This window comes from Mustelus asterias, chromosome 7 (assembly GCF_964213995.1).
Source record: "Mustelus asterias chromosome 7, sMusAst1.hap1.1, whole genome shotgun sequence".
Lineage (NCBI taxonomy): Eukaryota > Metazoa > Chordata > Chondrichthyes > Carcharhiniformes > Triakidae > Mustelus > Mustelus asterias.
The window spans coordinates 139,600,392-139,621,974 of record NC_135807.1 but is presented as its reverse complement, the minus strand read 5'-3'; the positions used below and the strand labels follow the sequence as shown (position 1 = coordinate 139,621,974).

The 21,583-nt window shown below is 48.9% G+C and overlaps 1 protein-coding gene across 3 annotated transcripts in view; it reads left to right on the top strand.

Moving 5' to 3' along the window:
* Nucleotides 1-5,113: 5,113 nt before the first annotated feature.
* tbx20 (T-box transcription factor 20) overlaps nt 5,114-21,583 on the top strand; it is a 38,421-nt gene continuing 21,951 nt past the window's right edge. For 2 of the 3 annotated variants that reach the window (XM_078217170.1, XM_078217172.1), the window contains exons 1-6: nt 5,114-5,237; nt 5,536-5,767; nt 7,227-7,391; nt 10,941-11,049; nt 18,403-18,561; nt 20,236-20,312. In XM_078217170.1, the coding sequence (XP_078073296.1) occupies nt 5,114-5,237; nt 5,536-5,767; nt 7,227-7,391; nt 10,941-11,049; nt 18,403-18,561; nt 20,236-20,312 (866 nt within the window). Of the gene's footprint in view, nt 5,238-5,535; nt 5,768-7,226; nt 7,392-10,940; nt 11,050-18,402; nt 18,562-20,235; nt 20,328-21,583 lie in introns of all 3 variants that reach the window. The other variant, XM_078217169.1, reaches the window with a different exon arrangement.

The following is a 21,583-nucleotide window of genomic DNA, read 5'->3' as shown; positions in this document are numbered from 1 at the left end:
CAGAGCTGTAGCAACTCCCACACTCCAGTCAAGGTGATTGCTAATCTTTCTTCAGCGCAGCGGAAAATAAAACTACATATTTTATTCCCAGTAATTCGTCCCAAACATTCGCCCAGAAGGAACCATCTGTCGGTTCTATGCTGCGTTATTCGGGTTTGAATCTAACAGAAATCCCAATGATTAATAAAATTCATCAAATATAACAGAATTATATCATCTTTGCAACAAATATACGCAAGTATATGAGGAACATGAAGATTTGGATAATCCTACCAACACCCAAAGCAGCCTCTAGATTGTACAGAATAATGTATTTCCAACAATGTTTTCAGATATTTACCCACATTCTATCCCTCCTAACTCCCTCTGAATCATATCTGTATTTTGAAAATATTCATCTGGATCCAGGTGAAAATATTTCAGCTGAATCCACGGTTCCTGCCCCGCGGTTTCCCGAAAGGAAAACATTCCCAAAGCTTGCCCCGAGTTTTACCTTCTCGTTGTTTCAAACGCCGCTGGGAGACATTTTTATCGACACAAAATTTTCAAATCTCTGTTAAAAATCCGATTTTAAAGAAACGGTATTTTGCTGTTTGTTATCCTTGAACGGGGGGGGGGGGGGGGGGAGTGAAAGATGGATTTTGTATTCATAAATTAATTTCCATTTGGAAATTAAATGTGCCCAGTGACTGTCCGCCTTTTACACCAACACTCGTTCCGCCGGTGTTCTGATCGGTGTAAATAAAACATCTCCTCATTTTCCCGAGATAATCGGACTGTTTTATAATCATTCAGCAAGGCTGTAAATTGTAGGAATTAAATACAGACAGGGATACAATTCCTGCTGAATAAAATGAAGGTCAAATTAGCCGTTAGAGAGAAAATGGTCAAATATAGAAAATAACAGACTCCGTGTAAAGTCTTTCCCAAGCCGTTTTGGGATTGTGTGTTGGGATAATCCTGGCCTCTTCCTGAGAAACTCTTCCACCAAACAACCTGCTTTGTTTTAGTTTTGAATCGGTGTTGGTGAAGCGGCAGAGTAACATCTCAACCCGCTTTGGAAGCGGAATAGTCGGCAATGCGGGACTTGGCCCGGGAAAGCGGTGAGTTTTCGGCTAATTCTCCCCGCTCACCGGCCGGGGGACTGGAAAACAGCACTAAAATTCTGGGGGAGTCTCACTGCATCCAGAGAGTGAGATCTGGACAAAGGATTGAAGTTGTTTTTTCTAAAAGTGCCTATTTGTTCACAGCAAGAACAGGTGCAGCCGGAGCCGGGATGGTGTTTTACGATAATGTGATAATTTCACAATATTTCCCAGCTAATGTCAGTTACAGCCTCACTCTCTCTCTCTCCCCCCCTGTCTTTACTTTGTGGAAAGAAATTTGTCTTTGAAGCACAGTAAGAACTAATTTATTGTTAAATTTAAAGATACGCGGGAAACTGGAATAATTCTTACATTCGATTAAACTTACACTTTCTGCATTGATCATTGGAAATGTAGAGGCAGCAACACGCGGACAGCCGCTCTGGAAACGGGAACACTGTTAGCGGGACAGTTTGATGTGTTTGGGGGTGTGAGGGGAGCGAATCTGATTTCAGAACAAATTAATGACACAAACACTGTTAGATCGAGACTGGCCTCATTTCCTAATCGCAGCCGGAGAAAGAAGCAGCGATCCAGCTTTCCCGGGTAAAGCAGCGAATCTGCTTCAACAGAAACAGCGAAATGGCGAAATGTGAGTGTGACTGAGTGAATGTATAGAAACTGTGAGTGAGACTGAGAATCAGTGTGAATGTTGAGTGAGAGTGTGTGTGTGTTTGTGAATGAGTGTGTGTGCGATTGAGTGTATGTGAGTACGTGTGTAAGTGTGATTGAGATTGTGTGTGTGTGAATGAGTGTGTGTGTGAATATGTGTGTAAGTGTGTAAGTGTGAATATGTGTGAAAGTGTGAATGAGTGTGTGTGAGTGTGAATATGTATGTGTGTGTGTGTGAATGAGTGTGTATGAATATGTGTGTATGTATGTGTATGAGTGTGATTATGTGTGCATGTGTGTAAGTGTGAATGAGTGTGAATATGTGTGTGTGTTAATATGTATGTGTGTGTGTGTGAATGAGTGTGTGTGTGAATATGTGTGTGTCTGTGAGCGTGTGTCAAACCAGGTGTCCCCCAGCACCCACAGCCCACAGTCTGTGATGACAGTGAGTGGGTTCCATGTGGATGTCACCATTGCACAGGAACCTAAACATAACACCTGGCTCCAAAATTGAAAGGTTTCTAATTTGAACAGCAATTTAAGGAATCTGGGAGAAATATGATTGTAAAATCTGCATTAGGAATGTGAAGCATGCAGGATGGTGTGGAGTTTGAGAACATTGTGCAGAGAAACAGGGCGGATGGGAATCTTTCACAAGGTAATGATGGAAATCATCATTCACCAGCATGGGAAATCCCCAGAGCAGCTCTACCACGGAGGGGAGGGGGGTTAGGGGTGCAGTTTGTGGGGCTGTGGGTGGATGGGGAGGGAGTGGGTGGGGGCTATGTGTGAGGGGTGGGTGCAGTGGGGGGGGGGGGTGCTGTATGCGTGGTGGTAGGGTGCAGTGGGGGGGTGCAGTGGGGGGTGCAGTGCATGGGGGGCTGCAGTGGGAGAGTGTAGTCGAGGGTGCAGTGTATGGGGGGTGCAGTGTATGGGGGTGCAGTGTGGGGGGGTGCAGCGTGGGGGGGTGCAGTGTGGGGGGTGCAGTGTATGGGGGGTGCAGTGTGGGGGGTGCAGTGTATGGGGGGTGCAGTGTATGGGGGGTGCAGTGTATGGGGGGTGCAGTGTATGGGGGGTAGTGTATGGGGGTGCAGTGTATGGGGGGTGCAGTGTATGGGGGGTGCAGTGTATGGGGGGTAGTGTATGGGGAGTGCAGTGTGTGGGGGGTGCAGTGTACGGGGAGTGCAGTGTATGGGGGGTGCAGTGTATGGGGGGTGCAGTGTATGGGGGGTGCAGTGTATGGGGGGTGCAGTGTATGGGGGGTGCAGTGTGGGGGGTAGTGTATGGGGGTGCAGTGTATGGGGGGTAGTGTATGGGGGTGCAGTGTATGGGGGGTAGTGTATGGGGGGTGCAGTGTATGGGGGGTGCAGTGTATGGGGGGTGCAGTGTGGGGGGTAGTGTATGGGGGTGCAGTGTATGGGGGGTAGTGTATGGGGTGCAGTGTATGGGGGGTGCAGTGTATGGGGGGTAGTGTATGGGGGTGCAGTGTATGGGGGGTGCAGTGTATGGGGGGTGCAGTGTATGGGGGGTAGTGTATGGGGAGTGCAGTGTGTGGGGGGTGCAGTGTACGGGGAGTGCAGTGTATGGGGGGTGCAGTGTATGGGGGGTGCAGTGTATGGGGGGTGCAGTGTATGGGGGGTGCAGTGTATGGGGGGTGCAGTGTATGGGGGGTAGTGTATGGGGGTGCAGTGTATGGGGGGTAGTGTATGGGGGTGCAGTGTATGGGGGTGCAGTGTATGGGGGGTGCAGTGTATGGGGGGTAGTGTATGGGGGTGCAGTGTATGGGGGGTAGTGTATGGGGGTGCAGTGTATGGGGGTGCAGTGTATGGGGGGTGCAGTGTATGGGGGGTAGTGTATGGGGGTGCAGTGTATGGGGAGTGCAGTGTATGGGGGTGCAGTGTATGGGGGGTGCAGTGTGTGGGGGTGCAGTGTATGGGGGGTGCAGTGTATGGGGGTGCAGTGTATGGGGGGTGCAGTGTGGGGGGGTGCAGTGTATGGGGGGTGCAGTGTATGGGGGGTGCAGTGTGGGGGGGGTGCAGTGTATGGGGGGTGCAGTGTATGGGGAGTGCAGTGTGGGGGGGGGTGCAGTGTATGGGGGTGCAGTGTATGGGGGGTGCAGTGTGGGGGGTGGGTGCAGTGTATGGGGGGTGCAGCGTATGGGGGGTGCAGTGTGGGGGGTGCAGTGTATGGGGGGTGCAGTGTGTGGGGAGTGCAGTGTATGGGGGGTGCAGTGTGGGGGGAGTGCAGTGTATGGGGGGTGCAGTGTATGGGGGAGTGCAGTGTGGGGGGGGTGCAGTGTATGGGGGGTGCAGTGTATGGGGGGTGCAGTGTATGGGGGGTGCAGTGTGGGGGAGTGCAGTGTGGGGGGGTGCAGTGTATGGGGGGTGCAGTGTGGGGGGGTTGCAGTGTGGGGGGTGCAGTGTGGGGGGTGCAGTGTGGGGGTGCAGTGTGGGGGGTGCAGTGTGGGGGGTGCAGTGTGGGGGTGCAGTGTGGGGGGGTGCAGTGTATGGGGGGTGCAGTGTATGGGGGGTGCAGTGTGGGGGGGTGCAGTGTGGGGGGGTGCAGTGTATGGGGGGTGCAGTGTGGGGGGTGCAGTGTGGGGGTGCAGTGTGGGGGTGCAGTGTATGGGGGCGGTGCAGTGTGGGGGGTGTGCAGTGTGGGGGGTGCAGTGTGGGGGGTGCAGTGTGGGGGTGCAGTGTGGGGGTGCAGTGTGGGGGGGTGCAGTGTATGTGGGGGTGCAGTGTGGGGGGCTGCAGTGTGGGGAGGGTGCAGTGTATGGGAGGGGGGTGCAGAGTATGGGAGGGGGTGCAGTGTGGGGGTGGGTGCAGTGTATGGGGGGGTGCAGTGTGGGGGGTTGCAGTGTGGGGAGGGTGCAGTGTGGGGGTGGGTGCAGTGTATGGGGGGGTGCAGTGTGGGGGTGCAATGGGGGGGAATCTCCTGTCACATTGACTTCTCAATCTGCCAGGGCGCCTGCCCTTCACGTCGCCGGGGGGGCGGATCCCGCGGCCTCTGATTGGCTGCTGCCGGGTAGGAACTGCGGGAGGCACCGAATGAATGGGCGGCGGGAGGAGAGAGAGAGAGAGAGTGTGAAAACTGGGCTGAGAGAGAGATAGAGAGACTGAGACAGACAGACAGAGAGTGAGTGAAAACTGGACTGAGAGAGAACCAGACCCAAAGTAGACAGAGAGAGAGAGAACTAGATTGCAGAGAGAGTGAGTGAAGCAGAGTGAGAGTGTCAGTCCCAGACTGGACACAGAGAGAGCCAGACTGGAGTGGACACAGTGAGACCCAAACTGGACAGAGACAGCAAGCAGCAGAGAGAGAACTGGACAGAGAGAGAGAGCCAGACTGAGAACATGGAGTACAACAGCCCCAAACCACAACTCTCATCCCGGGCTAACGCTTTCTCCATTGCCGCTCTGATCGCCACTGCAAACTCCAAAGAGAAAGAGATACAGGAGAACGCCATCAAACCCCTGGGTAAGTGAAACTCTCACCATCAAACCCCTGGGTAAGTGGAGCTCTGAATTTGACCTCGCAGAGTCAGTGCTGAGAATCTACCTTCCAGCTCCCAATATACAATCGCAGCCGATATCCTGCGCTATCTGCGTTCACAATATCGCACCCACTGCAGTCTGAGTAAAGTTTGCACTTTGTAAAGTTTCTGTTCTGGTTTTTGCTAACCTGGCTCCGCAGTTTAAGCCGCGGTTTGGGTGCTGCAGCCTTCCTGGGGCTATGTTGTTGGAACTGACAGCCGCTTTTCTTCCCTCTCACACAGAGCAATTCGTGGAGAAATCCTCGTGTTCGCAGCCCGTGGGGCAGCTGGGCAGCCTGGACATGGGGGATTACAGCGGCACTGCCTCCCCGGTCTGTACCGAACCCCTCATCCCTACCGCCCCCAGCACCCCCAGCGCCGACATGGCTAAAATCACCTGTAACCTGGAGACCAAAGAGCTTTGGGACAAGTTCCATGAACTGGGCACGGAGATGATTATCACCAAATCCGGCAGGTGACAGCTTCTGTTCTCTCTGCAGCGGGTACGGGGTGGTTTTATTCACGGTGTAAATTGTATTTCCGTCAAATTGAATCTGAAGCCACCGGTTTCTGCCCGAATTTACTCGAGAGAAACGCGGGGCTTTGAGATTATTGGCGAAAAAGAACTTGGAGTTGGGTTTCCCGCAGACTCGCTGTCCAGGGGAATGGGACTCGGCGCTTTGAACGAAAGGTTCTTTATTTAACCGGATATCTTATCAGAAGCGAGTGTTGTTTTGTGAATGAATGAACCGGAGCCGGACTGAATTGTAAAAGTTCCTCTTGTCGAGGTGGAAACGGCTGAATTCGATGTTGAGATATTTCCCTTTTCACTGACCTGGTGTGTGTGATGACCCGAGACTCAATGTCCCTCTTCAATTCCGGATAGTTACTGACAGGGAAAATAACATTGGAAACCCAAACAATTCACAAATGATCAAAAAACGGTGACCAATAATGAAATTAATCCAAATTCTAATTCTTTCCAATCCCTGCAATCCAGTTTTCTAACTGAATCCATTACTGCTGGAATAATATTTTATAATCTCTGCATAGACACCGCAATTGTGTTAATAATGTTCTTGTTATCATTGGGATTTAAATCCATTCCATTGCATCTGATTTATTCTAAACGCGTTCAGTAAAAGTTTCTCTCGGTGGGAAAGCTTTGAGATGTGTTTTCCCAATCTGTTGGGAAATCTCACCGCCGGGAACGGCGGCGGGTACAGACTCAGGCTGAACAGGAACTTTCAAAAGGCAATTGCATAAATCCTTAAGGAAAATAAAGATGCCGGGATTTGAGGACAGAGCAGGGGGAATGGGACTAACTGAAGACGCCTTTCAAAGAGCTAGCATCCATAAAATGGGCCGAATGGCTTCCTTATACCAGAAAACACGAGAAATCTGAAATTAAACCAGAAAACACTGGGAAAGAGCCGGCCAGGCTGAGGGGGGCGGGGGGGGGGGGGGGTACACATTCCCAAATTCAACCCTCCAAACCAGTAAATGGTGAGAATGTTGACCTCCATTTGGTATGGCGGGGGTGCCCAGGGGCTGGGGGTGGCAGGAGATGGGGGTGGGTTAGCAGAGGGTGAAGGGGCAGGAGGTGGTGTTGGCAGGGGGTGAGGGTGGCAGGGGATGGGGTGGGTTGGCAGGGGGTGAAGGAACAGGGGGTGAGGGTGGCAGGGGTGGGGTTGGCAGGGGTGAAGGGGCAGGGGGTGGGGAGCAGAGGGTGAGGGGACACAGGGTGAGGGTTATTCTGCTCTGTTTCTCTCAGTGCTCTAGCTAATTTGGGAGCTGATGGTTTTGCAGCGACTGGAGGGAGAGTTTTGGAGTTATTGCTGCGGAATGAGCTTTCTCTCAACTCCCCCCCGCCCCTCCTCAGATAATTAGTATCGGGAAACTCAGGATTTATTGCCTTTCTGTTCCCCCCTCAGGAGAATGTTCCCCACTATCCGAGTGTCGCTGTCTGGAGTGGATCCTGAGGCGAAGTATATTGTGCTGATGGACATTGTGTCTATGGACAATAAGAGATATCGGTACGCTTACCATCGCTCCTCCTGGCTGGTAGCCGGGAAAGCGGACCCTCCGCTCCCCGCAAGGTGAGTTCCTTCATCCGCAAACCCACTGACAATGCTCAGCACCTTCGCCAGTGTCTGTGAAGAGAGTAGTATGGAATTTGCTACCAAATAAACCTGTTGGACTTTAACCTGGTGTTGTGAGACTTCTTACTGTGCTTACCCCAGTCCAACGCCGGCATCTCCACATCTGTGAGGAGAGACAGAGACTGTGTGAGTCTGTACAGAGACTGTGTGAGCCTGTACAGAGACTGTGTGAGTCTGTACAGAGACTGTGTGCCCTGTACAGAGACTGTGTGCCCTGTACAGAGACTGTGTGCCCTGTACAGAGACTGTGTGCCCTGTACAGAGACTGTGTGAGTCTGTACAGAGACTGTGTGAGTCTGTACAGAGACTGTGTGAGCCTGTACAGAGACTGTGTGAGTCTGTACAGAGACTGTGTGCCCTGTACAGAGACTGTGTGAGTCTGTACAGAGACTGTGTGCCCTGTACAGAGACTGTGTGCCCTGTACAGAGACTGTGTGCCCTGTACAGAGACTGTGTGAGCCTGTACAGAGACTGTGTGCCCTGTACAGAGACTGTGTGCCCTGTACAGAGACTGTGTGAGCCTGTACAGAGACTGTGTGAGTCTGTACAGAGACTGTGTGTGCCTGTACAGAGACTGTGTGAGCCTGTACAGAGACTGTGTGAGCCTGTACAGAGACTGTGTGAGTCTGTACAGAGACTGTGTGAGCCTGTACAGAGACTGTGTGAGTCTGTACAGAGACTGTGTGCCCTGTACAGAGACTGTGTGCCCTATACAGAGACTGTGTGCCCTGTACAGAGGCTGTGTGAGTCTGTACAGAGACTGTGTGAGTCTGTACAGAGACTGTGTGTGCCTGTACAGAGACTGTGTGAGCCTTTACAGAGGCTGTGTGAGTCTGAACAGAGACTGTGTGAGTCTGTACAGAGACTGTGTGTGCCCTGTACAGAGACTGTGTGCCCTGTACAGAGACTGTGTGAGCCTGTACAGAGGTTGTGTGAGTCTGTACAGAGACTGTGTGAGCCTGTACAGAGACTGTGTGAGTCTGTACAGAGATTGTCTGCCCTGTACAGAGACTGTGTGCCCTGTACAGAGACTGTGTGTGCCCTGTACAGAGACTGTGTGAGTCTGTACAGAGACTGTGTGAGTCTGTACAGAGACTGTGTGCCCTGTACAGAGACTGTGTGAGCCTGTACAGAGACTGTGTGTGCCTGTACAGAGACTGTGTGCCCTGTACAGAGACTGTGTGAGCCTGTACAGAGACTGTGTGAGCCTGTACAGAGACTGTGTGAGTCTGTACAGAGACTGTCTGCCCTGTACAGAGACTGTGTGCCCTGTACAGAGACTGTGTGTGCCCTGTACAGAGACTGTGTGAGTCTGTACAGAGACTGTGTGAGTCTGTACAGAGACTGTGTGCCCTGTACAGAGACCGTGTGAGCCTGTACAGAGACTGTGTGTGCCTGTACAGAGACTGTGTGCCCTGTACAGAGACTGTGTGAGCCTGTACAGAGACTGTGTGAGCCTGTACAGAGACTGTGTGCCCTGTACAGAGACTGTGTGAGCCTGTACAGAGACTGTGTGTGCCCTGTACAGAGACTGTGTGTGCCTGTACAGAGACTGTGTGCCCTGTACAGAGACTGTGTGCCCTGTACAGAGACTGTGTGCCCTGTACAGAGACTGTGTGAGCCTGTACAGAGACTGTGTGAGCCTGTACAGAGACTGTATGCCCTGTACAGAGACTGTGTGCCCTGTACAGAGACTGTGTGCCCTGTACAGAGGCTGTGTGAGTCTGTACAGAGACTGTGTGAGTCTGTACAGAGACTGTGTGTGCCTGTACAGAGACTGTGTGCCCTGTACAGAGACTGTGTGCCCTGTACAGAGACTGTGTGAGCCTGTACAGAGACTGTGTGAGCCTGTACAGAGACTGTGTGCCCAGTACAGAGACTGTGTGCCCAGTACAGAGACTGTGTGAGTCTGTACAGAGACTGTGTGCCCTGTACAGAGACTGTGTGCCCAGTACAGAGACTGTGTGAGTCTGTACAGAGACTGTGTGCCCTGTACAGAGACTGTGTGAGACTGTACAGAGACTGTGTGCCCAGTACAGAGACTGTGTGAGTCTGTACAGAGACTGTGTGCCCTGTACAGAGACTGTGTGAGACTGTACAGAGACTGTGTGCCCTGTACAGAGACTGTGTGAGTCTGTACAGAGACTGTGTGCCCTGTACAGAGACTGTGTGCCCAGTACAGAGACTGTGTGAGTCTGTACAGAGACTGTGTGAGTCTGTACAGAGACTGTGTGAGACTGGGCCAGTATCTCACACCGTGCAGACACTCACACAGAATAAAAACACTCGAGGATTCTGTATTGCACTCACAACAACCCAGAGGTTACAGTTTCTCCGTAAATTTTCCCCTCACTCAGCCACTGACTCCATCTGTGTTTAATTTCTTCACTAAACAAAATCTCAAGAAGTCACCCAGAGAAACCCCCCCCCCCCCCCCCCGCCACCCCCCACCTGGACACTGGGCAGACTCTCCCCCCTGGGACACTGGGGAATCCGCCCCCCCGCCCCCCCCCCCCCACACCCCCAGACACTGGGCAGACTCTCCCCCCTGGGACACTGGGGAGAATCTTCCTCCCCGGACACTGGGGAATTCCCCCCGCACCCCCCCCTCCCCACCTCCCCCAGACACTGGGCAGACTCTCCCCCCTGGGACACTGGGGAATCCGCCTCCCCCCACACACCCCCGGATACTGGGCAGACTCTCCCCCCTGGGACACTGGGGAATCCGCCCCCCCCACCCCCACACCCCCGGACACTGGGCAGACTCTCCCCCCTGGGACACTGGGGAATCCGCCCCCCCCCCCACACCCCCAGACACTGGGCAGACTCTCCCCCCTGGGACACACTGGATTGGACCTTATCAAATCTTACATCACAACTAATCTTAGTTTCAGTTTTTAATGAATCTACAGAGAGCTGTGTCTGGGAATGGGTTCAAACACACTCAGCGCTACAGTTCAGCATGTCTGCAGGTACACTATCTCAGAGCAACAGGAGGAGGCCATTCAGCCCCCTCGAGCCTGTAAGCTCGTGATACCAAATAAACCTGTTGGACTTTAACCTGGTGTTGTGAGACTTCTTACAGTGCCCACCCCAGTCCAATGCCGGCACCTCTACATCATGCAATACAGGGGGAGGCCACTCAGCCCCTCCTCGAGCCTGTTACACCATTCAATGCGATCATGACTAATATGTGACCTAACTGAATTTACCCGTTTTTAGCCCAAAGCTCTTCATACCAGGTGAATAACAGTCTGTCAATCTCAGATTTAAATCAGTTTAGCATCAATTGCCATTTGGAGAAGGGAATTCCACATTCCGACCACCCTGTGTGTAGAAATGTTTCCTAATTTCACTTCAGAATTTAGTTCCGGACTGCCCACCAGTGGAAAGTGTTTCTGTTTATATTTATCTGCAATCAAATCTCCCCTTTAATCTTCCAAATCTGAGTGCACTTTGTGTAACACTGCTCCTCTCTCCTTACAGATTATATGTTCACCCAGACTGTCCATTCACAGGGGAACAGCTTCTCAAACAAATGGTTTCATTTGAAAAAGTCAAACTCACCAACAATGAACTGGATCAACACGGTCATGTGAGTGTGGGACTGATTTTTATGCCGGATCTGGGCCCAGAGTGTGCAAATGGCAACATTTTTATAATAGGCTCTTTCAAACAAACTCTGCTAATAAACAGTGTAAATTTGACTGGAAAATCAGACTGATTGTCTGGAAATCTGATGGGAAAATGATAGAGACTGTCTAAATCTCACTGGAATATGATACAGACTGTCTGTGTAAATCTCACTGGAATATGATACAGACTGTCTGTCTGTGTAAATCCCACTGGAATATGATACAGACTGTCTGTCTGTGTAAATCCCACTGGAATAAGAAAGAGATTGTGTAAATCATATACATAGACGATCTGGAGGAGGGGACCGAGTGTAGGGTAACAAAGTTTGCGGATGATACAAAGGTGAGTGGGAAAGCGAATTGCGTGGAGGATGCGGAAAGTCTGCAGAGAGATTTGGATAGGCTAAGTGAATGGGTGAGGATCTGGCAGATGGAGTATAATGTTGACAAGTGTGAGGTTATCCACTTTGGAAGGAATAATAGTAAAATGGACTATTATTTAAATGGTGGAAAATTACAACATGCTACTGTGCAGAGGGACCTGGGGATCCTTGTGCATGAATCGCAAAATCTCAGTCTGCAGGTGCAGCAGGTGATCAAGAAGGCAAATGGAATGTTGGCCTTTATCGCGAAGGGGATGGAGTATAAAAGCAGGGAGGTCTTGCTGCAATTGCATAAGGTACTGGTGAGGCTGCAACGAGAGTACTGTGTGCAATTTTGGTCCCCTTATTTGTGGAAGGACGTATTGGCCTTGGAGGGAGTACAGAGAAAGTTCACCAGGTTGATACCGGAGATGAGGGGGTTAGCTTATGAGGAGAGATTGAGAAGATTGGGCCTGTACTCGTTGGAGTTTAGAAGGCTGAGGGGAGATCTTTTAGAGACATATAAGATAATGAAGGGGCTAGGCAGGGTAGAGGCAGAGAGATTCTTTCCACTTAGAAAGGAAACAAGAACTAGAGGACACAGCCTCAAAATAAGGGGGAGTCAGTTTAGGTCAGAGTTGAGGAGGAACTTCTCTCAGAGGGTAGTGAATCTCTGGAATTCTCTGCCCATTGAAGCAGTGGAGGCTACCCCGTTAAATATGTTTAAGTCACAGGTAGATAGATTTCTGATCAATAAGGGAATTAAGGGACATGGGGAGCGGGCGGGTAAGTGGAACTAAACCACTATCAGATCAGCCATGATCTTATTGAATGGCGGGGCAGGCTTGAGGGGCTAGATGGCCTACTCCTGCTCCTATTTCTTATGTTGTTATGTTCTTATAAATCCCACTGGAATACGATAGAGACTGTCTGTGTAAATCTCACTGGAATACTGATAGAGATTGTGTAAATCCCACTGGTATATCATAGAAATCATAGAAACCCTACAGCGCAGAAAGAGGCCATTCGGCCCATCGAGTCTGCACCGACTACAATCCCGCCCAGGCCCTACCCCCATATCCCTACATATTTACCCACTAATCCCTCTAATCTACGCATCTCAGGACACTAAGGGCAATTTTAGCATGGCCAATCAACCTAACCCGCACATCTTTGGACTGTGGGAGGAAACCGGAGCACCCGGAGGAAACCCACGCAGACACGGGGAGAATGTGCAAACTCCACACAGACAGTGACCCAAGCCGGGAATCGAACCCAGGTCCCTGGAACTGTGAAGCAGCAGTGCTAACCACTGTGCTACTGTGTATATGATAGAGATTGTGTAAATCCCACTGGTATACGATAGAGATCATCTGTGTAAACCCCACAGGTCTGTTATAGACAGGTAACTGTGTGAGTGTGTGTGAGGTACAGGTGTGTTATAGACAGGTCACTCTGTGTGTGTGAGATGCAGGTGTGTTATAGACAGGTAACTGTGTGTGTGTGAACTAGAGTTGTGTTATAGACAGGCTACTGTGTGTGTGTGGGTACAGGTGTATTATCGACCGGTTACTGTGCATGTGTGTGAGATACAGGTGTGTTATAGACAAGTTACTGTGTGTGTGTGTGTGTGTGTGTGTATGTATGTGAGGGATACAGATGTGTTATAGACAGGTTACTGTCTGTGTGTGAGGTACAGGTGTGTTATAGACAGGGTAATGTGTGTGTGAGGTACAGGTGTGTTATCAACAGGTTACTGTGTGTGTGTGAGGTACAGGTGTGTTATAGACAGGTTACTGTGTGTGTGAGGTACAGGTGTGTTATAGACAGGTTACTGTGTGTGTGAGGTACAGGTGTGTTATAGACAGGTTACTGTGTGTGTGAGGGTGCAGGTGTGTTATAGACAGGTTACTGTGTGTGTGTGAGGTACAGGTGTGTTATAGACAGGTTACTGTGTGTGTGAGGTACAGGTGTGTTATAGACAGGTTACTGTGTGTGTGTGAGGTACAGGTGTGTTATAGACAGGTTACTGTGTGTGTGTGTGAGGTACAGGTGTGTTATAGACAGGTTACTGTGTGTGTGAGGGTGCAGGTGTGTTATAGACAGGTTACTGTGTGTGTGAGGTACAGGTGTGTTATAGACAGGTTACTGTGTGTGTGTGAGGTACAGGTGTGTTATAGACAGGTTACTGTGTGTGTGTGAGGTACAGGTGTGTTATAGACAGGTTACTGTGTGTGTGTGAGGTACAGGTGTGTTATAGACAGGTAACTGTGTGTGTGTGAGGTACAGGTGTGTTATAGACAGGTTACTGTGTGTGTGTGAGGTACAGGTGTGTTATAGACAGGTTACTGTGTGTGTGTGAGGTACAGGTGTGTTATAGACAGGTTACTGTGTGTGTGTGAGGTACAGGTGTGTTATAGACAGGTTACTGTGTGTGTGTGAGGTACAGGTGTGTTATAGACAGGTTACTGTGTGTGTGAGGTACAGGTGTGTTATAGACAGGTTACTGTGTGTGTGAGGTACAGGTGTGTTATAGACAGGTTACTGTGTGTGTGTGTGTGAGGTACAGGTGTGTTATAGACAGGTTACTGTGTGTGTGAGGTACAGGTGTGTTATAGACAGGTTACTGTGTGTGTGTGTGTGAGGTACAGGTGTGTTATAGACAGGTTACCATGTGTATGTGTGAGGTACAAGTGTGTTATAGACAGGTCACTGTGTGTGTGAGGTACAGGTGTGTTATAGACAGGTTACTGTGTGTGTGTGAGGTACAGGTGTGTTATAGACAGGTTACTGTGTGTGTGAGGTACAGGTGTGTTATAGACAGGTTACTGTGTGTGTGTGTGTGAGGTACAGGTGTGTTATAGACAGGTTACTGTGTGTGTGAGGTACAGGTGTGTTATAGACAGGTTACTGTGTGTGTGTGTGTGAGGTACAGGTGTGTTATAGACAGGTTACTGTGTGTGTGTGAGGTACAAGTGTGTTATAGACAGGTCACTGTGTGTGTGAGGTACAGGTGTGTTATAGACAGGTTACTGTGTGTGTGAGGTACAGGTGTGTTATAGACAGGTTACTGTGTGTGTGTGTGTGAGGTACAGGTGTGTTATAGACAGGTTACTGTGTGTGTGAGGTACAGGTGTGTTATAGACAGGTTACTGTGCGTGTGAGGTACAGGTGTGTTATAGACAGGTTACTGTGTGTGTGTGAGGTACAGGTGTGTTATAGACAGGTTACTGTGTGAGTGAGGTACAGGTGTGTTATAGACAGGTTACTGTGTGTGTGTGTGTGAGGTACAGGTGTGTTATAGACAGGTTACTGTGTGTGTGAGGTACAGGTGTGTTATAGACAGGTTACTGTGTGTGTGTGAGGTACAGGTGTGTTATAGACAGGTTACTGTGTGAGTGAGGTACAGGTGTGTTATAGACAGGTTACTGTGTGTGTGTGTGTGAGGTACAGGTGTGTTATAGACAGGTTACTGTGTGTGTGTGAGGTACAGGTGTGTTATAGACAGGTTACTGTGTGTGTGTGAGGTACAGGTGTGTTATAGACAGGTTACTGTGTGTGTGTGAGGTACAGGTGTGTTATAGACAGGTTACTGTGTGTGTGTGAGGTACAGGTGTGTTATAGACAGGTTACTGTGTGTGTGTGAGGTACAGGTGTGTTATAGACAGGTTACTGTGTGTGTGAGGTACAGGTGTATTATAGACAGGTTACTGTGTGTGTGTGAGGTACAGGTGTGTTATAGACAGGTTACTGTGTGTGTGAGGTACAGGTGTGTTATAGACAGGTTACTGTGTGTGTGAGGTACAGGTGTGTTATAGACAGGTTACTGTGTGTGTGAGGTACAGGTGTGTTAGAGACAGGTTACTGTGTGTGTGTGAGGTACAGGTGTGTTATAGACAGGTTACTGTGTGTGTGAGGTACAGGTGTGTTATAGACAGGTTACTGTGTGTGTGTGAGGTACAGGTGTGTTATAGACAGGTTACTGTGTGTGTGAGGTACAGGTGTGTTATAGACAGGTTACTGTGTGTGTGTGAGGTACAGGTGTGTTATAGACAGGTTACTGTGTGTGTGTGAGGTACAGGTGTGTTATAGACAGGTTACTGTGTGTGTGAGGTACAGGTGTGTTATAGACAGGTTACTGTGTGTGTGTGAGGTACAGGTGTGTTATAGACAGGTTACTGTGTGTGTGAGGTACAGGTGTGTTGTAGACAGGTTACTGTGTGTGTGAGGTACAGGTGTGTTATAGACAGGTTACTGTGTGTGAGGTACAGGTGTGTTATAGACAGGTTACTCTGTGTGTGAGGTACAGGTGTGTTATAGACAGGTTACTGTGTGTGTGAGATACAGGTGTGTTATAGGCAGGCTACTGTGTGTGTGTGAGGTACAGGTGTGTTATAGACAGGTTACTGTGTGTGTGAGGTACAGGTGTGCTATAGACAGGTTACTGTGTGTGTGTGTGTGAGATACAGGTGTGTTATAGACAGGTTACTGTGTGTGTGTGTGTGAGGTACAGGTGTGTTATAGACAGGTTACTGTGTGTGTGTGTGAGATACAGGTGTGTTATAGGCAGGCTACTGTGTGTGTGTGAGGTACAGGTGTGTTATAGACAGGTTACTGTGTGTGTGAGGTACAGGTGTGCTATAGACAGGTTACTGTGTGTGTGTGTGTGAGATACAGGCGTGTTATAGGCAGGCTACTGTGTGTGTGTGAGGTACAGGTGTGTTATAGACAGGTTACTGTGTGTGTGTGTGTGAGATACAGGTGTGTTATAGACAGGTTACTGTGTGTGTGTGAGGTACAGGTGTGTTATAGACAGGTTACTGTGTGTGTGTGTGAGATACAGGTGTGTTATAGGCAGGCTACTGTGTGTGTGTGAGGTACAGGTGTGTTATAGACAGGTTACTGTGTGTGTGAGGTACAGGTGTGCTATAGACAGGTTACTGTGTGTGTGTGTGTGAGATACAGGCGTGTTATAGGCAGGCTACTGTGTGTGTGTGAGGTACAGGTGTGTTATAGACAGGTTACTGTGTGTGTGTGTGTGAGATACAGGTGTGTTATAGACAGGCTACTGTGTGTGTGTGAGGTACAGGTGTGTTATAGACAGGTTACTGTGTGTGTGAGGTACAGGTGTGTTATAGACAGGTTACTCTGTGTGTGAGGTGCAGGTGTGTTATAGACAGGTTACTGTGTGTGTGAGGTACAGGTGTGCTATAGACAGGTTACTGTGTGTGTGTGTGTGAGATACAGGCGTGTTATAGGCAGGCTACTGTGTGTGTGTGAGGTACAGGTGTGTTATAGACAGGTTACTGTGTGTGTGTGTGTGAGATACAGGTGTGTTATAGGCAGGCTACTGTGTGTGTGTGAGGTACAGGTGTGTTATAGACAGGTTACTGTGTGTGTGTGAGGTACAGGTGTGTTATAGACAGGTTACTGTGTGTGTGTGTGTGAGGTACAGGTGTGTTATAGACAGGTTACTGTGTGTGTGTGAGGTACAGGTGTGTTATAGACAGGTTACTGTGTGTGTGAGGTACAGGTGTGTTATAGACAGGTTACTGTGTGTGTGAGGTACAGGTGTGTTATAGACAGGTTACTGTGTGTGTGTGAGGTACAGGTGTGTTATAGACAGGTTACTCTGTGTGTGAGGTACAGGTGTGTTATAGACAGGTTACTGTGTGTGTGAGGTACAGGTGTGTTATAGACAGGTTACTGTGTGTGTGAGGTACAGGTGTGTTATAGGCAGGCTACTGTGTGTGTGAGGTACAGGTGTGTTATAGACAGGTTACTGTGTGTGTGTGAGGTACAGGTGTGTTATAGACAGGTTACTGTGTGTGTGAGGTACAGGTGTGTTATAGACAGGTTACTGTGTGTGTGTGAGGTACAGGTGTGTTATAGACAGGTTACTGTGTGTGTGTGAGGTACAGGTGTGTTATAGACAGGTTACTGTGTGTGTGAGGTACAGGTGTGTTATAGACAGGTTACTGTGTGTGTGTGTGAGGTACAGGTGTGTTATAGACAGGTTACTGTGTGTGTGTGTGAGGTACAGGTGTGTTATAGACAGGTTACTGTGTGTGTGTGTGAGGTACAGGTGTGTTATAGACAGGTTACTGTGTGTGTGTGAGGTACAGGTGTGTTATAAACAGGTTACTGTGTGTGTGAGGTACAGGTGTGTTATAGACAGGTTACTGTGTGTGTGAGGTACAGGTGTGTTATAGACAGGTTACTGTGTGTGTGAGATACAGGTGTGTTATAGGCAGGCTACTGTGTGTGTGTGAGGTACAGGTGTGTTATAGACAGGTTACTGTGTGTGTGTGTGTGAGATACAGGTGTGTTATAGACAGGTTACTGTGTGTGTGTGTGATGTACAGGTGTGTTATAGACAGGTTACTGTGTGTGTGAGGTACAGGTGTGTTATAGACAGGTTACTGTGTGTGTGTGTGGTACAGGTGAGTTATAGACAGGTTACTGTGTGTGTGAGGTACAGGTGTGTTATAGACAGGTTACTGTGTGTGTGTGTGAGGTACAGGTGTGTTATAGACAGATCATTATGAAAGTTGTTCTGTTTAAGATGCAAATGAATGAATTTCATCAAATGGATGGAGTGAAACTGAATTGCAGCGGAATATTCTGGAATCAGCTTTGTCGTCAGGTGTTCACTGCATTTGGAATTTGATTTGAGCAGTCCATTATTTCATGATGTTTGTAAAAATAGGTTTCTGTTTCTGGAGCCCGGGATATGGGATTTTTCCAGGAGGTTTGGTGTTTGTGATTCCTGATCCCATTCTGTTCCCGATGGAAGTTCCGCATGATGGATAATTGCTGAGTTTGTGAAGATTGGGATTCATTGGCTCGCTGCTGATTTGCTCCATTTCTGTTTAATTCAAATAAGTTCACAATCTGGATTCTGGAGATCTGATTCTGCCTCGCTGTAACTGTGATAAATTAATTCCACAGATTATTCTGAATTCCATGCATAAATACCAGCCTCGAGTCCACATCATTAAAAAGAAAGATCACACTGCCTCTCTGGTCAACCTGAAATCCGAGGAATTCCGAACTTTCATCTTCCCAGAGACTGTGTTTACTGCAGTCACAGCGTATCAGAACCAGCTGGTGAGTTCCTGCTCATTTATTTCACCAGCACGAGTTTCAAAATCTGCAAAAAAAGTCAGGATTTGATTCCCTAACCGAGTGCAGCCTATCAGAGGAACCTGGCTGAATTAATCACTGAAGGTTCACAACTTGTCTAAATATCAATCCCATTAACTAGTTATAAAGATTCTCAGTCTGCTGGCTCCTTCCTCTCATGGCGCCAGTTTATATAGAATTTGGTGACAATGGGTATTAAGGGTTTACACAGTAAGAAGTTTAACAACACCAGGTTATCCCAGATCATTATTAAGGGTTTGACAGACATTTTCACAAAGATATTGATGGCAGATTGATGTTAACCCTGGGCATGGTGGCACAGTGGTTACCACTGCTGCCTCACAGCACCAGGGAGCCAGGTTCAATCCCAGACTGTGGAGTTTGTACGTTCTCCCCGTGTCTGCGTGGGTTTCCTCCAAGTCCTCCAGTTTCCTCCTACAGTCTGAAAGATGTGTCGGTTAGGTGGATTGGCCATCATGGGATGGGCCTGGGTTAGATGCTCTTTTGGAGAGGCAGTGCTGACTCAATGGGCTGAATGGCCTCCTGTACTATAGCAATTCTATGGAATGTCTTGGTTACTTTCACCAGAGATAATTTGGAGTTTCACAGCATCCAGGGGACAGCCAGACCTCCAGTGACCCCAGCCCCCACCCCACAGACCCTGGGACACCCAAGCACCATTCAGTTGAATTTGTGGAGGAGGTGACTAGGAGTGTAGATGAGGGCAGTGCAGTTGATGTAGTTTACAAAGACTCAGTGAGGCTTTTGACAAGATCCCACACGGAAGGCTGATGAAAAAGCCCATGAGATCCAGGGCAATTTGGAAAATTGGATCCAATATTGCCTGAGAGACCGGGGGCAGAGGGTGATGGTTGTAGGTTGATTTTGTGACTGGAAGCCTGCATCCAGTGGCCAGTAATCAGGAGGTATAGATTTAAGGTTGGGGCAGGAGATTTCGAGGGGATTTGTGGAAAAATGTTTTCCCCCAGAGGGTGATGGGAATCTGGAACTCGCTGCCTGAAAGGGTGGTAGAGACACGAACCCTCACAATGTTTCAGAAACATTTAGATGAGAACTTAAATGCCAAAGCGTACAAAGTTACAGACTAAGTGCTGGAAATGGGACTACGATGGGTGCTTGGTGGCCGGCACAGGCAGGATGGGCTGAAGGGCCTCTTCTTCCAGTCCTATTCCCCCAGTTGGGTTTGGGGAAGATATCTGCAGTGTGCTGGGGCCAGAGGGTGATGGTGAGGGGCGCAGGGTAACAGAATCAGCATCCTGGCTCATGCTGGGCAAGGGGTGTTGTTGTTAAGGCTGGGAGGTGGCTCAGAGCTACTGATCCTTTGAGCAGTGGGCAGACTGTACCCGCATGGAGTGGGTTTAACCCAAGTCCTGGGCAGGTTAAAGCCCGGGGGATGGGGGCGGTTTAAAATGAACCAGTGGGATATTTTAATGACAATTTGATTTTTACTGAGACTAATATCTTAAGTTTTGTTTTATAAAGAATCTTGATTCAGATTGACAATCTGTCTTGATGAGATTATTAGACTATAGAGTTTGGTTGTGAATTGAAATTCCTGTTGAAATGATTGGTTTTTCGGAGTGCGGGTTATCTGTAATCAGTATTATCTCTCTCCAGATTACCAAATTAAAAATTGACAGCAATCCTTTCGCTAAAGGATTCCGGGACTCTTCCCGATTGACTGACATGGAGAGGTACTGTTTTCAGGAGTAAGGCTCATTTCTTCAATTCCCAGTCAGAGACACTTTTCTTCATCTCATTCTGTATTTCTCTCTTGTTTCTGTTCTAACCCTGAGTTTGAATGTTCTAACTGCAAAATCAGAAAATGAAATGATGGAAATCTTCCACAGGACTGACAGCATCCGGAGAATTTCCCATCCTGAGATTTTATCCGCATCCTGGAAGCGGGAGATGTTTCGATTCAGGGAATTAGACTGAGCGTTTCACTAATAATCTGGGAATGGACTGGGGGTGGACAGAGAGGGAGACAGAGAGAGAGAGAGAAAAGGAGAGACTGACAGAGAAAGGGATAGAGATAGAGAGAAGTAAGACGAGAGAGAGACAGAATGAAAGAGAGAGACAGACAGAGGGAGAGAGATAGACAGACAGACAGACAGACAGAGAGACAGACATAATGAGAAAGAGAGACAGACAGAGAGAGAGGGCTGTAAAATCTGGGTGGCTGCGCTGGGTTAAAATAGGAAATGTGTGTACAAAGTCATTGTGAAACCTGAATTAATGGAGAGCTTTGTCTGTTACAATCCGTGTACACACAATCCGTGTACACACAATCCGTGTACACACAATCCGTGTACACACAATCCATGTACACACAATCCGTGTACACACAATCCGTGCACACACAAGCCGTGCACACACAATCCGTGCACACACAATCCGTGCACACACAATCCGTGTACACACAATCCGTGTACACACAATCCGTGTACACACAATCCGTGTACACACAATCCGGATACAAACAATCCGTGTACACACAATCCGTGTACACACAATCTGGATACAAACAATCCATGTACATGCTGCCCAACAGATTCTGTTATAGTCCATGTACACACAATCTGTATACATGAGTCTCAGACAGTATCCACATTGGTTCCTGTATTTTCCACTTTGACAGACTCTGTGTATACTCTGTGGACCTGTCACATCAGCTGAGATGTGTGAACACAGTCCCTGTGATTCCCCGTCTCCTGGACAAACATATTACTGGGTCTGGACTCTCCACCTCCCTCCCCTCTCTTCCATGGGAACCCATCGCACCCAATCCCATCGCACCCAATCCCATCGCACCCAATCCCATCGCACCCAATCCCATCGCACCCAATCCCATCTCACCCAATCCCATCTCACCCAATCCCATCTCACCCAATCCCATCTCACCCAATCCCATCGCACCCAATCCCATCGCACCCAATCCCATCGCACCCAATCCCATCGCACC